Below are 12,414 nucleotides of genomic sequence, written 5' to 3' on the forward strand. Positions count from 1 at the left end.
ATATTTTCGTACTTTTGCAGGTATTCGCAGTAAACATGAAAATATTGGTTAAACCTGCGTTAAAGCACGGGGAACGACGTATATATGAATTCTTCCAAATCAGCCATGTAAAGCCCAACAAATCCGCACAGAAGTATCAAACTTCCGAAGCTCCTACCTCTTGAACCAGGACTCCGAATGCGACAAGTGAGCTGCTCAGACAATCAGGGCGATGAACTCTACGCATAGGCGGGAAGTTGTAAAAGACCGGACCGCCATTGGACTGCACGTGGACCCACTATGCGGACCTGCAAGATTTGATGAGTCATCAATCATAGAGCATGTCAAGACAAAAATGTCAAATTATTGGTGCAAAGTTGACACCTTGCATGTAATTAATTAGATTAGGTGTTAATAGTGAAAAAAAGGCAAGGTGTCACTTTGTTTTAATGTGGTGGATAAAAATGAAATAAATGTGGTTTGGTGTTTCACGTGGGAGGAAATGAGATTTTTCTCAAATGGAGAAGAAAACAAAATAAAGGGGGACAATCCATTTACTCCTTTGACATCTTTTCTTTTGCCATGTATTCTTTTAGTTCCTTAGCCTTAATTTTTAGTTTTGAAAAAAAAATAGCTTGTAATAGTTTTAATGGAGGAAACCTTGTGTTCCTTTTGAAAAATTCTCACTTCTTCATGCAAGTGAGTTTATAAATAGATAGTTTCTTCTTTTTGCTCTCTCTCTTTTTACATTCCACACTTGTTTTAGTTTTAGCCCAAGGATCATGAGCTAAATATTCCCTTTGTGGGGAGTTAATAATACTCATGTGAGGGAAAATTCTTGTTATTTTGGTTTAGTAAGTTGTTTAGGAAGAACAACTAGACCTACATCCTATCCCAAAATGATAGTTGGTGTAGAGTCTAGTTAGGGATCAAGTGATGAGCTTAGAGATAAGTCATTGTTTTGGTTCCACATGCTAGCATGTATGAGCTTAGAGATGAGTCATATATGTTAGGGATCAAGTTTTCTTTTAGTAGGACTTGTCTATAAGTTCTAGGAAGATAAAAATACACTTACAAAAATCAAATAACAAAAGTTATCTTCACATGAGGAGAATTAACTCTCCACTTTTGTTTTAGTAAAATTTTATTTTGTCTTAGTTGCATGATTACGTAACTTAATGTTTTTTAATTTTTGTGTAGTAAAGAAACCAAGTATGTAGTATTAATACAATCATAGCTAAACTTACTCACTAGTTCCCTAAAAGAGTAAAAACCAAGTTGTAAGTGGTCCTAGAAATTTAGGTTGGTTCAAATCCCTACTCCAATTTTATATGAACACGAAGATCGTGAGTAAGGAAAAATATCTTTGAATTCGCACTTTCGCCAAAAAAGAGATTCAAATTTCTAACATAGCAAAAAGCAAATATCAATCCTCCTCCTCCTAAAGCTTCTCTTCCTGTTAATCAACTCTCTGTACTACAATTGTTCAAAGTTATTCATCTCCCTCCTTTAAATATCTAACCCTTTTTTCCTATAACATGCAAGCCCAATCCATTCCTCTCTTTCTTCAATTCCAAATTCTTTGTTCTTCTTTTCAGAAAACATAGCACAGATTTGAAACAGCTAAAAAATGTGCGCTCAAATATTTGGAACAACTATACTACAATTGCTAGGAGATGGAGAATAAGGGATTTAGAGAGTCAGAGAAGAAAGACAAGTATTTAGAAGAGGAAAATTAAGGTCTGAAGGTCTTTTTTCCCAATAATCAAAGTTTCAACAGTTACAGAGAACCCATCTTTGTACCCGGTTGTAAAGGAGCCGGACTCTAAAATATAAATTTAGATTTTAGCTAAGTAGACTTTCCCTATACTTTTGTTTATTTAAAAATTAGATATGCGAAAAAACATTGGCATCAGTAATTTAATATAATTTAACAGAAAATTGGGTATAGGTACACAGACGCAAATTTTTTAAGTTCAGAGGAAATAGCAAATTTTTTTTTTTTGTTTTTCCTCCATAAAAACTGAAATTTGACATCTGTCTCAAATTTGAGACTGATTTTTACAATTTTGACCTCTTTTATTAGTCCCAACTAAAGAAGTCAACTACCAACAAAAAAAAAACTACGAATTAAATCAGTTACAAAAAGAGTAGTGGGTTAATCAAAATAACTAAAATTCATCCGAAATCTACAAAATTCCAATTAAAAGTGAGATGAATTTATAGAGAGACCAAAACAATGTGGAAAACATCAACTTCAAAAACGGAAAAAATGTATGTTGATTACAACTAATTTCAATACAAAAACAACAATTTAAAATGGATCTCTGATAATTTTGAATAACATGTTTAAGCTTTGTTTGATGTAATTCAAATTGTGAAATTGTGAAAGGACAAATGATTTTTTTTTTATAAGACAATTGTATTATTTGTTTGCAGTACATCTTGGAGCAATACACACGCACCCTTGCCTGATGAGTGGCCTTGATTGACACACACACCTATAGTTTGCGCAAATGAAAAGGTAAAAAAGAGAAATAAGAAGTTTTAAAAACAGTTAATACACTCAAAAAGTGACATGTTGTTAAAATTGGAATAGAATCAAAATATAATATTGGTCTTTCTCTAGATAAAAAGCCCACTAAAGAAAGTGTCTAGAGCCCAATTTTTAGTATAATTTAATTTGGAAAAGTGTGACGGGGACGTAGCAATACTCATTGGATTAGCGGCTATCACAGTAAGTGGGCTAGTTCAAGCAGTTGAACGGTATGCCCCGGCGAAGCCCCACGAGGTTCGATTCCTCGCATCCTCACTTTTGTTTTTTATAATTTTTTCCTCGTGAAAGTCTACTCCAGTACTCCTGTATAAACAAAACATTATCCTGACTCTATCTCTCAATGGAAATCAGTACCTTAACACAAGCAATGCAACTCCATGCCCATATAATCAAAACAGGAAATGAGGATAATCACAATATCCTCTCCCTAAGCAAGCTCTTTAACTTCACTGCTCTCTCCCACTCTGGAAATCTTAGCTATGCTCGTAAAATCTTTGATTCCCTCCCACGTCCCAATTCATATTTCTGGAACACCATCATCAGAGCTTATGCAAAAAGCACAGAACCAGAACAAGCTCTCCACCTATTCCTTTCAATGCAACATAAAGACCATAAACCAGACAAATTTACTTACCCTTTTATTCTTAAATCTTGCGCCTGCTTGCGCAAGGTCGATGAAGGAAAACAATTTCATGCATTGGTGTACAAGACTGGCCTTCAATCTGATAGATATATACAAAACTCTCTCATTCATATGTACTGCTATTGCGGTGAGTCAGATTGTGCGACACGTGTGTTTGAGCAAATGTCGAACAAAGACGTTGTCACCTGGACTTCTATTATTGATGGTTGTGTAGACGACAATCGCTCAACTGAGGCGCTTAAATTGTTTGGAAGAATGCAAGAAGAAGGTATTGAACCTAATGATGCTACGGTTGTTTCTGTACTCAGAGCTTGTGCAGACGTGGGCGCACTGGATACTGGAAGGAAAGTGCACCAGATTGTTGCTCAGAAAAGGATTAGTAAGGCGAATGTGGGTACTGCTCTGGTAGATATGTACTCAAAATGTGGATGCATAGATAGTGCTCTACAGGTATTTGAAACGATTGAGCAGAAAGATGCATATGCATGGACAGCCATGATATCTGGCCTTGCTAGCCATGGGATGAGTGAAAAGGCCATTAATTTTTTTGAACAGATGGTGGAACTCAATGTAAAACCTGATGTGAGGACAATAACTGCAGTTTTATCTGCCTGCAGAAATTCAGCTTGGGTACAACAAGGTTATTCTTACTTCAACAATATGGAGAAGAGATTTGGAATAAGACCCACTATTCAACACTACGGATGTATGGTTGATCTACTCGCTCGAGTAGGGCATCTAAAAGAAGCAGAACTATTTATCAAAAGGATGCCCATCGAACCTGACTCAGTGGTCTGGCGAAATCTCATCTGGGCTTGTAAGATGCATGGAGATCATGATCGAGGTGACCGTTTAATGAACCAGAATCAGCTTCTACAAATGGATTCCAGTGATAGTGGAAGTTATGTCCTTTACGGAAATGTATATGCCTCAAATGGAAATTGGTGTGAGAAAGCAAAAGTAAGAGAGTTGATAAATAAGAAAGGACTTACAAAACCAAAAGGATCTAGTAGGATTGAGGTCAAAGGTATAATCCACAAATTTTTTGCTGGCGACACGGAGCACCCACAAGCAGAAAACATATACAAGAAACTGGACGAAATAGCAGATCAGTTGAGCACAGTAGGTTACCAACCAAAAATTTCAGAAGTTATGTTAGATATTGAAGATGAAGAAAAAGCTTTTCAGTTACATCACCATAGTGAGAAGCTTGCTGTTGCTTTCGCACTTATAAGTACAAAAATAGATACCAGAATCCATATAGTTAAAAACTTGCGGTCTTGTGAGGATTGCCACTCTGTGATGAAACTCATCTCAAAAATGTACGAAAGAGAGATTATCATCAGGGATAGGATTAGATTCCACCATTTCAAGAATGGGAACTGTTCTTGCGGAGATTACTGGTGATATGAATACCGTTCCTTGAACTTGAAAGTCAGAAGTAAAGGAAATGATCATCGTTGTATGGATGACAAAGACAACCCTTGCATAGAAGAACATGATACTGGAAGGCAGCTCATTGCTGATTTTAGGGATTCAATCAAATCTTTTACTTGATGTTGTAACATAAAAACCTCATCCACTTCGTTCTTGGTTGCCCATTCCTCTAACATTCTGCAGAAATAAATTATCTTAAGTCATAGCAAACCAAAAAAGAATGAAATAGACAACAAAAGCAGATTATAGACTGTAAACTAATGTATCATAACATTCAGCAAGACACCAGATATACTAAAAACCCTTTATCACACAAATCAGGGTACCGTACGATGTTATCATTTCATACCTATAACATCTCAAAAACAATTTGACCCATTCATAGCAGCAGTATATTCAAGGTAGGCTAAAAGTTGAATATTAACACAGTGACAATTTTGGTACCAACCTTGATCCAGCTTCAGTAGCATTACTGCAATCAGAAAATAGCACCTTTACAACAGGATGAAGATCCATTTTTGTAACAGGTCTAACTGTGTCCTCTAAACCCAAGCAATAGCCAGTACTGCTCCAGGCATTTGCATTTAGCAACACAATCTGCAGCATCAGAGTTCTGGTTCTAAGATCCCTCACAACTGTTCGAAACGACAACTCGTCATGTGCGGTTTCCATCAGCTGATTTACAAACACTCTGTTCAAAGTATGCTTCCTGTCAAGATTAAGATCAGCTTGTAAGGGGTTAATTGCCCAGTTACATCATCAGCAGACTTTTGTACTTTTGAATGTCCATATGCAATACAAGAATTTGTAAGTCCTTAATTTTTTCTCAATCATATCCTTGGTTTTTAATAACTGTTTATTGCTTTTAGTTGTCTACATCTATTTCAAATACAAGAGACGCAAAGAAGGAAATTGTTGTGCGGCTTCTTAACTCAGTCCCAAGTCCTAACTTTAGTTTGCAACTAAATCTCAAAATCTCCATGGACTATATATAAATCCAAATTTAAAACCCATGCATATTGCACTCTCTCAGAAGTCCTAGGTTCCCATCCCCACCAGCAGTAGCACGAAAATTGACACCCACAGAATAAACTAGCTTGCTTATATGATGTCCCTCATGTCATACTGGAATAGACATTAGTAAAAGAAAAGCATATTGCGCGGTTGGATTCTCCTGATATCTAGATTTGCTTAAGAACATATCAACAATGAATATTATTTTATCACCTGAATATGTCATCTGACCCACCAACGGGCAAACCAGTAGATGTGTAACACTTGAAAAGTCGAACACCACCATCAGCCGGTGCATGAACACCGTCAACAGAGGGATATGCTCCAAGAACTGATGAACACTGAGGACACCTCAAATCTATCCAATGAACTTCCGAAGAAAGGTTGGAGTTTCTAAGTATGAAGCCATTACCAAGTGAGACATTAAGAAGGGATTTCTGATTTCTCAGGGGATTGTTACATTCTGTGACCTCTCGATCCTTTGAAGACATGGAAACATGATCATGTGAGCAGCCTCCATTGTCATGATTGAATACATTCTCGGTCGTGTCAGCACAACAATGATTCCAATTGGTTGCAGGATGGGCAGGTGTTACATCACCAGAGAGGTCTGATATTGTAGGAGACAGAGAGGATGAAGTATCAATATTGTTTTCTGTTTCAACAACTTCGCAATCCAGATTTGGAGTGAGCATTTCTTTCTTAATAGATAGACAGCTTAATTTCTTCTCGGCACTGGACATACTATTAAACATTTGGGATGAAATTATGCTTTTGTTGCTGGCAGATGCACTCTCTCGTTGAGCCTCAGAGAACACGTTTTCTCTGCCTGTACTTCCAGAACCCGTCACATGTTCAGATAAATTAGAAGTCATCACATATTTAGATAAGTTATTTTCACCAAATGAATCATGTAAGACACCATTTTCCTCGCTTTGACTAACACAATCTGGAAATACATGTTCTGCAAGGTCCTCGTTGCTAATAACAGCAGATGATGCATCCAACAAGCATGTACCCTTGGAAAATATATAGGAATTGTCATACTGTTTTACTAACTTTTCGCTTATACCTCCAAATGAACAACAACAAGCCCCAAACCAATTATCTGCTACTTCACGCCAATTGGCTGATGGCAATTCAACAAAAGATCTGTGCTGCAAAAAATGTTCCGAGTTAAGACAACAGACTACATCAATTCTTACGCATTTAATCTAATCCAAATTCTAAACTTCTACCTGAGACGCGTTCTTGTTAACTTCATTGAGCACGTTTTGCAATAAAAGTACACTCCGTCCCGCGAAGATAAACACTTCAGATCTGCATCATTTGTTTGCGATTGCATAAGAAAAAGTTACAAATATCAACTAGACATTTCGTCAAACAGTTACCCAATACTAATAAAAGAAACTGAAGTTAAAAACAGAGAAGGACTATAAATAAAAAAAAGTCCAGCTCACCATTACTAACTGAAAGCGGTTGCATCAGATCAACCGAAGACTCTCCACTACTAATACTACTCTCCTCATCCGATAAATTTAAATTCACGAAAAATGGATGATCAACTGGAAGAAGAAGAACCAACTTGACTTCAATATGATCTTCCATAGCTTTGAAGTCAACGGGTGAAGTAACGTCAACTAAAACCTTAGGAACAGGAACCCTGAGTGTTATATCATTCCAGCTGACAAGAAGTAAAGATTGTTCGAGAATTAAAGAAACTTTGAGGTTATTGCATTGTGTTGTAGGTCTGAAGTTGGTAGTGAAGAGGAATAAACGAAGAGTTGGAATATGAGATAGGGTTTCCCATGTGTATCTCCATTTTCTAGACATTGCCTATTTTCTTTACTTTCTCTCTCCCGCCTAAACGCCTTTCGCAGTTTTTGAAGGGCAAAATAATAATATTTCCGAATGTTTTGAAAGATTCGAAATAATTCGTGATTTTTTACCTTGAAACGAATAATACGGATTTTGGCGAATTTTTCACAATTTTTTTCAAAAATTCGGCTTCCCAAAAAAATTTTAAAAAAATAATAATGAAAATTCGGTTACGTTTTTGTTATTATTTATGTCCTCACTCTTACATTTTTTTAGTGATAAATTAATCCAAAAAATTTGCTTTTATACAATATTTAAATTGTCATGTCATGGTGTATATTTTGAAATTTGAACGTTAATTTCAATCTAAAAACAAATAAATGAAGATACTTATGTAGACCATTCAATTGGTTTTAATATTTTTGTAGCTAAATTGTTTAGATATGTTTGTTATGTTGTAAATAATGACAATTATTATTAATATTTACTAACATAATATCATGAATTTTTTACTTCCAAATTTTTGCAACCAAACGTTTAAAACGCGTATTAATTAAACATCGCAATATTACCGTATTGCGAATTTTTCCCGTATCCCGAATTGCTAACAAGGTAAATAAACTAGATAAAACTGCCAATTATCTCTTTTGCATTTAATATATATATATAGTACAAAATACCGCGATATATCGCGATATATATCGGTTTTGCAGCCAACCGACATAAGAAATCACTGATATATTTCTGGGCATGAGAAACTCAACTTATCTAGTGAAATCTTGGTAAATTACGATATTTTGGAATATAATCCAATTTACCGCGATAGATTGGTTTGTATGGGGATTGCAAGTATTGACCCGACAGTTCTTCTTCTTCCTCCACCCTCCTTCAGAAAACCAATGTTTTCATCAATTTCTTACACCCTTCCACCTACTTTCTCAAAGTTCCAACTTCATAATTGAAAGTTCCACCTCCACTACAACCAATCTAAGCTCTCCCTCAACCAATCTAAGCTCTCCTCTATCTTATTTAAACCCCGTGATCCTTCTCTCACAATTCATATGCCCATCAAGAATAGGCGACCAACAATCACCACTAGAACACCGAAATTCTCTTCTTGTGTATCGTATTATAATGGGTAAAAATAAAGACGCGTCGCTTGGAAGCATTGTCAAGAAATCCCGGGCAATAAGAATGGGACTATATGTAACTATTGTGGTGCAATTTTCAATGGTGGTGGGATCACTAGATTTAAACACCACATAGCGGGTGGCAATGTAAATGTAGAGATGTGCAGAAAACAAGGTAAGAAGGTTAGGGACTTGTTTAGAAATATGGTAGACAATGCTAAACTAAAGAAACTAAACAAGGCGGTAGCTCAACGAGAGTATGAGGAAGCAATGTGTAATACTCAAGATGTCGATGATTCCGATGATGAGTTTGAGACCCAACATCGGGTTATGATCTAGATGATCTTGAGCAAGCTAGAGAGCGTCACTTGCAAGCCACCACAATGAAAACCAGTTGCACCGAGGTGGGGAGTTTACTTAATGGAGGTAGGTGAATGGTCATGTTCTAAAAAGAAAGGGAAAGGAAAAATGGGGTCTCTCTTTAGAAGATCCAAGAGCATGCGTCTTAAGTAGCGATGATATTGCAACCATCGACGTTGACCTCATTCAAGAGAAGATACAAAGCAACCGGCCCATTAAACAATTGTTTAAAGTCGGGTCGAGGGCATTGGGTGATCGGTTTAGAACATTTTTGGAAAATTTATCCATTATGCCGCAATAAACCCGCGCTAAGCTATTGCCAACCCGTATACTCAGCCTATGATTGACGCAGCTTGTAGAGCGGGCCTAGGAGTAAAGCCTCCCTCCGCTTATGACTTATTTCATAAGGAACTAGATATTATCTATCTGGAAGTTGAGGAATACATTGAGGCCTTGAGATCAAAATGGGCTTAATGATGGGGTGATCATCATGTGTGATGGGTGGATTCGTCCAACAAGGAAGTCTCTCATGAACTTTCTTGTGTATTGTGATGGCCAGTGTTGTTATGTACGCTCCGTGAATGTTTCAAAAGACTATAAAGACCACATATCGATCATGGATCACATGAAGTCTGTTGTAAATTGGGTCGGCAAAGAAAATGTTGTCCAAATTGTTACGGACAATGGACCGAACTACAAGAAAGCGAGAACAGCTTAGCTAGGCTTCCCGGGTATGTTAATTACAATTATGATTTATATGTTCTTCATTTTCTTTTGCTNGAATAAATGTTAATCTCAATAAGATACAGGGTACAACTTGTTTTGGTCTGGATGTGCTGCCCATTCGATTGATCTAATATTGAAAGACTTCTGTAAGAGAGCATCGGTTTTGAAATTAATTAAAAAAGCTAAGGTGGTGGTGACCTACTTGTACAACCATTCACGGGTTTGCGAACTGATGAGAAGGCTTTGTGGTGGTGACATAGTCAGACCTGCTTTGACAAGGTTTGCCACAAACTTCTTAGCTTTACAGAGTATGTGGAATAAGAAGGATGGACTTAAAGCCATGATCGTACACGAAGATTGGGTGGCAATAAGAGGACGAGGCAATAAAAAAATGGAGAAACTTGAGGATATTATTAATGAACGACAGTTTTGGAGAGATGTCAAGATTTTAGTTGATTGCATGGAACCTTTGGTGGAGACACTGCGACTTGTCGATGCTGATACCAAACCTACTATGGGATTTCTCCACAGATGGATGTCAATGATGAAAAAGAAGATTGAAAGTACCAAACGCTATCCAGAATGGGTTATTAGACTAATTGATCGCAGGTGGACAAAGAATTTGAGTCACACATTGCACTTGGCAGGTGAGATAAACTTCCCCAAAAATATTTAATTAACCAAAATGGGTTCTTAAACTAATTGATGGCAGGTAACCAAATATTAAAATGAAGTTATTGTTTCTTTTTTGTAGCCTACTACCTTAATCCTGTCATACAATATGGTCCAGAACGTCCGGTGGTAACTATTGATCCAATTCTTATAAAGGCTGTTCAAGATGCGATCGGTGTCTTGGTCCCGCATTATTGCAACCCAAACACTATGCTTGTCCGAGGTAAATATGTACTCATTATATGGAAGAATTTGATCCATATCATTTTGCTTATGAGATAATAATTTTCATATGCAGATAAAATCTTTTCGAGAGGCACATGGTACATTTGGATCGACCCCATCTCTTCACAAATGCGCTTCCGTGAGATGCCGGTTAGTGAAATAAAAGTTTAAATACAATGTTTTATTGAAGGTGCTAAAACTCTTTATCTTGACAATAGGTTTCTCATGCAGCCGAATGGTGGACTTTGCATGGTGGGGATGCCCCAACCTCGAGCCGTGGCTATTAAGATTCTATCCCAAACTGTTGCATCATCTGGATGCTAACGAACTGAGCACGCTCGAATGGTGCATTCAGACAGCGCTTGTAGGTTGGCGATGATACACTACATAAGTTAGTGTACGTGCACTACAACTTGAGGCTCAAAGCCAAGAACCTAAGGTTGCAAATATTCAAGACTTCCATACCAAATCTTGACCTCACTCGGTTGTACCCAAACCGGAGGAGAGGATGCACCTTTGACTGGATCCAAGACGATGAGGGTTCTGAACCCGAGTTGGACGAAGATGGGCGGCCGAATGCTTACATTGCTCATGAGATGCGTGTAGAAGTCGAAGAAAATCTTGTACCACCCCTACGACACGAAGATGCATTGGATGACACTCTTCCTCCCTCGAACGAAATGATGAACCTATTATAGGAGATGGTTCAGACTTATTTGCTTCATCCTCGGTTCAGATGATGATGGTGGTAGTGGTAGTGGTGGTGGCGGCGGTGGCGGTGGAGATGGAGCAACCAGTTTGCAAGGTGTGGGGTAAACGAAGGGTCGGAGATGGAAGTTATGCCTCCATTACGCTTCACTGGCAAATCAGAATTTCAATATGCCACCCAGGATGAGGATCATGCTGGGACTGCTTCACGCATGCCTAAATCAAAGCGGTAAGACAGAGGAGGCCACATCCTAATGTCGAAACAGCAGAATCAGCCAACTGGAGCAATCCTTCGAGTGAGGGATATACATCTGGATACTCTTATGCGGGAGGCAGGACAATCAAGTTGGAGGCTTGTTTGATTGGAACACACCCCAAAATTACTATCCTTCTGAGGATTACAGTTCCTCGACTCCATCTTATGCCTATGGAAAGCCCTTCCCGCGGGTATAACTCTTCGTCACATGGCCAAATTCCTCAAGCATCTTCCGATTATGGCTATTCTAGTGGGAGTTATGCAGTACCACATAGAGGAGGTGGGGAACAATGGTTTCCAGCCCAACTGCAGGAGTGGTTAAACCCACTCACTGGTGATATCGAGATGGCTGTTGCATCCATTTCATCCCCTATTACTGAGAAGCTTGGGTATCCTATTATTGGCTTCTTGGTTACTGGTTGCCCAGATCAAGTGACATATGACGGGCACGTGAGGGATTTCTTTAACTTGTACAGGCGCTCTATGACATGGATCCAGTACTGTAACAGCTTCCTTCCATCACTTGCTACACAGGTCGTGTACGGTGGTCAAAACATTGAAGCTGCCCGTAGCTCATTCTGGGGTTAACCTCTTGTTTGCAAATTGCACTATTTCTTATGCCTCTTGGTATTGTTGAGTTAATTTACCAACTGCACTTTTAATTTGTTTCATTGCGTGTTTATAACTTGATAAATTTTATAATAAAATGGAGCTTTACTGTCAAGCTTATATGCAATTTTCCATGCGTAGAGGCATTATCATTTATAGTAAAATGGAGCTTTACTGTCGAGTACTACGGAGGAGGTATTTCTTTCTCCTGTTTCTTTGGATCTGGTTACTCTTTCAATTTCATTTTATTGTCGCTTCCATCTAATATTGTAGTAGCTGC

General features: G+C 37.9%; 2 protein-coding genes across 3 annotated transcripts; one reads left to right on the forward strand and one right to left on the reverse strand.

Annotated features, from left to right (window-relative positions):
* Positions 1-2,753: 2,753 nt before the first annotated feature.
* Positions 2,754-4,834, forward strand: LOC147519732 (pentatricopeptide repeat-containing protein At4g21065-like). 2 transcript variants are annotated; one of them, XM_086591290.1, is made up of 2 exons: positions 2,755-4,147; positions 4,193-4,834. In XM_086591290.1, exons 1-2 carry the CDS (start codon positions 2,877-2,879, stop codon positions 4,584-4,586), a joined length of 1,665 nt encoding a protein of 554 aa, XP_086447416.1. In that variant the 5' UTR covers positions 2,755-2,876; the 3' UTR covers positions 4,587-4,834. The 2 variants fall into 2 exon arrangements, with proteins under 2 accessions (XP_086447415.1, XP_086447416.1); XM_086591289.1 differs by having other exon boundaries at positions 2,754-4,834.
* On the reverse strand, positions 4,321-7,533 carry LOC147519733 (HECT-like ubiquitin-conjugating enzyme (E2)-binding protein). The gene is made up of 5 exons (XM_086591288.1): positions 7,091-7,533; positions 6,869-6,950; positions 5,844-6,782; positions 5,065-5,325; positions 4,321-4,793 (listed from the first exon to the last, which is right to left on the reverse strand). The coding sequence occupies exons 1-5, from the start codon at positions 7,461-7,463 to the stop codon at positions 4,634-4,636; spliced, it is 1,815 nt and encodes a 604-aa protein (XP_086447414.1). The 5' UTR covers positions 7,464-7,533; the 3' UTR covers positions 4,321-4,633.
* Positions 7,534-12,414: the final 4,881 nt, after the last annotated feature.

The sequence above is a fragment of the Coptis chinensis genome, chromosome 2 (genome assembly GCF_015680905.1).
Source record: "Coptis chinensis isolate HL-2020 chromosome 2, ASM1568090v1, whole genome shotgun sequence".
In the NCBI taxonomy this organism is placed as follows: Eukaryota; Viridiplantae; Streptophyta; class Magnoliopsida; order Ranunculales; family Ranunculaceae; genus Coptis; species Coptis chinensis.

Coding starts and splice junctions, on each gene's coding strand:
- LOC147519732 (XM_086591289.1), top strand. CDS start 2,877: ATGGAAATCAGTACCTTAACACAAGCAATGCAACTCCATGCCCATATA.
- LOC147519733 (XM_086591288.1), bottom strand. CDS start 7,463: ATGTCTAGAAAATGGAGATACACATGGGAAACCCTATCTCATATTCCA. Junction 6,951..7,090: donor ACCGCTTTCAGTTAGTAATG/GTGAGCTGGACT, acceptor CAAATGATGCAG/ATCTGAAGTGTTTATCTTCG. Junction 5,326..5,843: donor GGGTCAGATGACATATTCAG/GTGATAAAATAA, acceptor TAATCTTGACAG/GAAGCATACTTTGAACAGAG.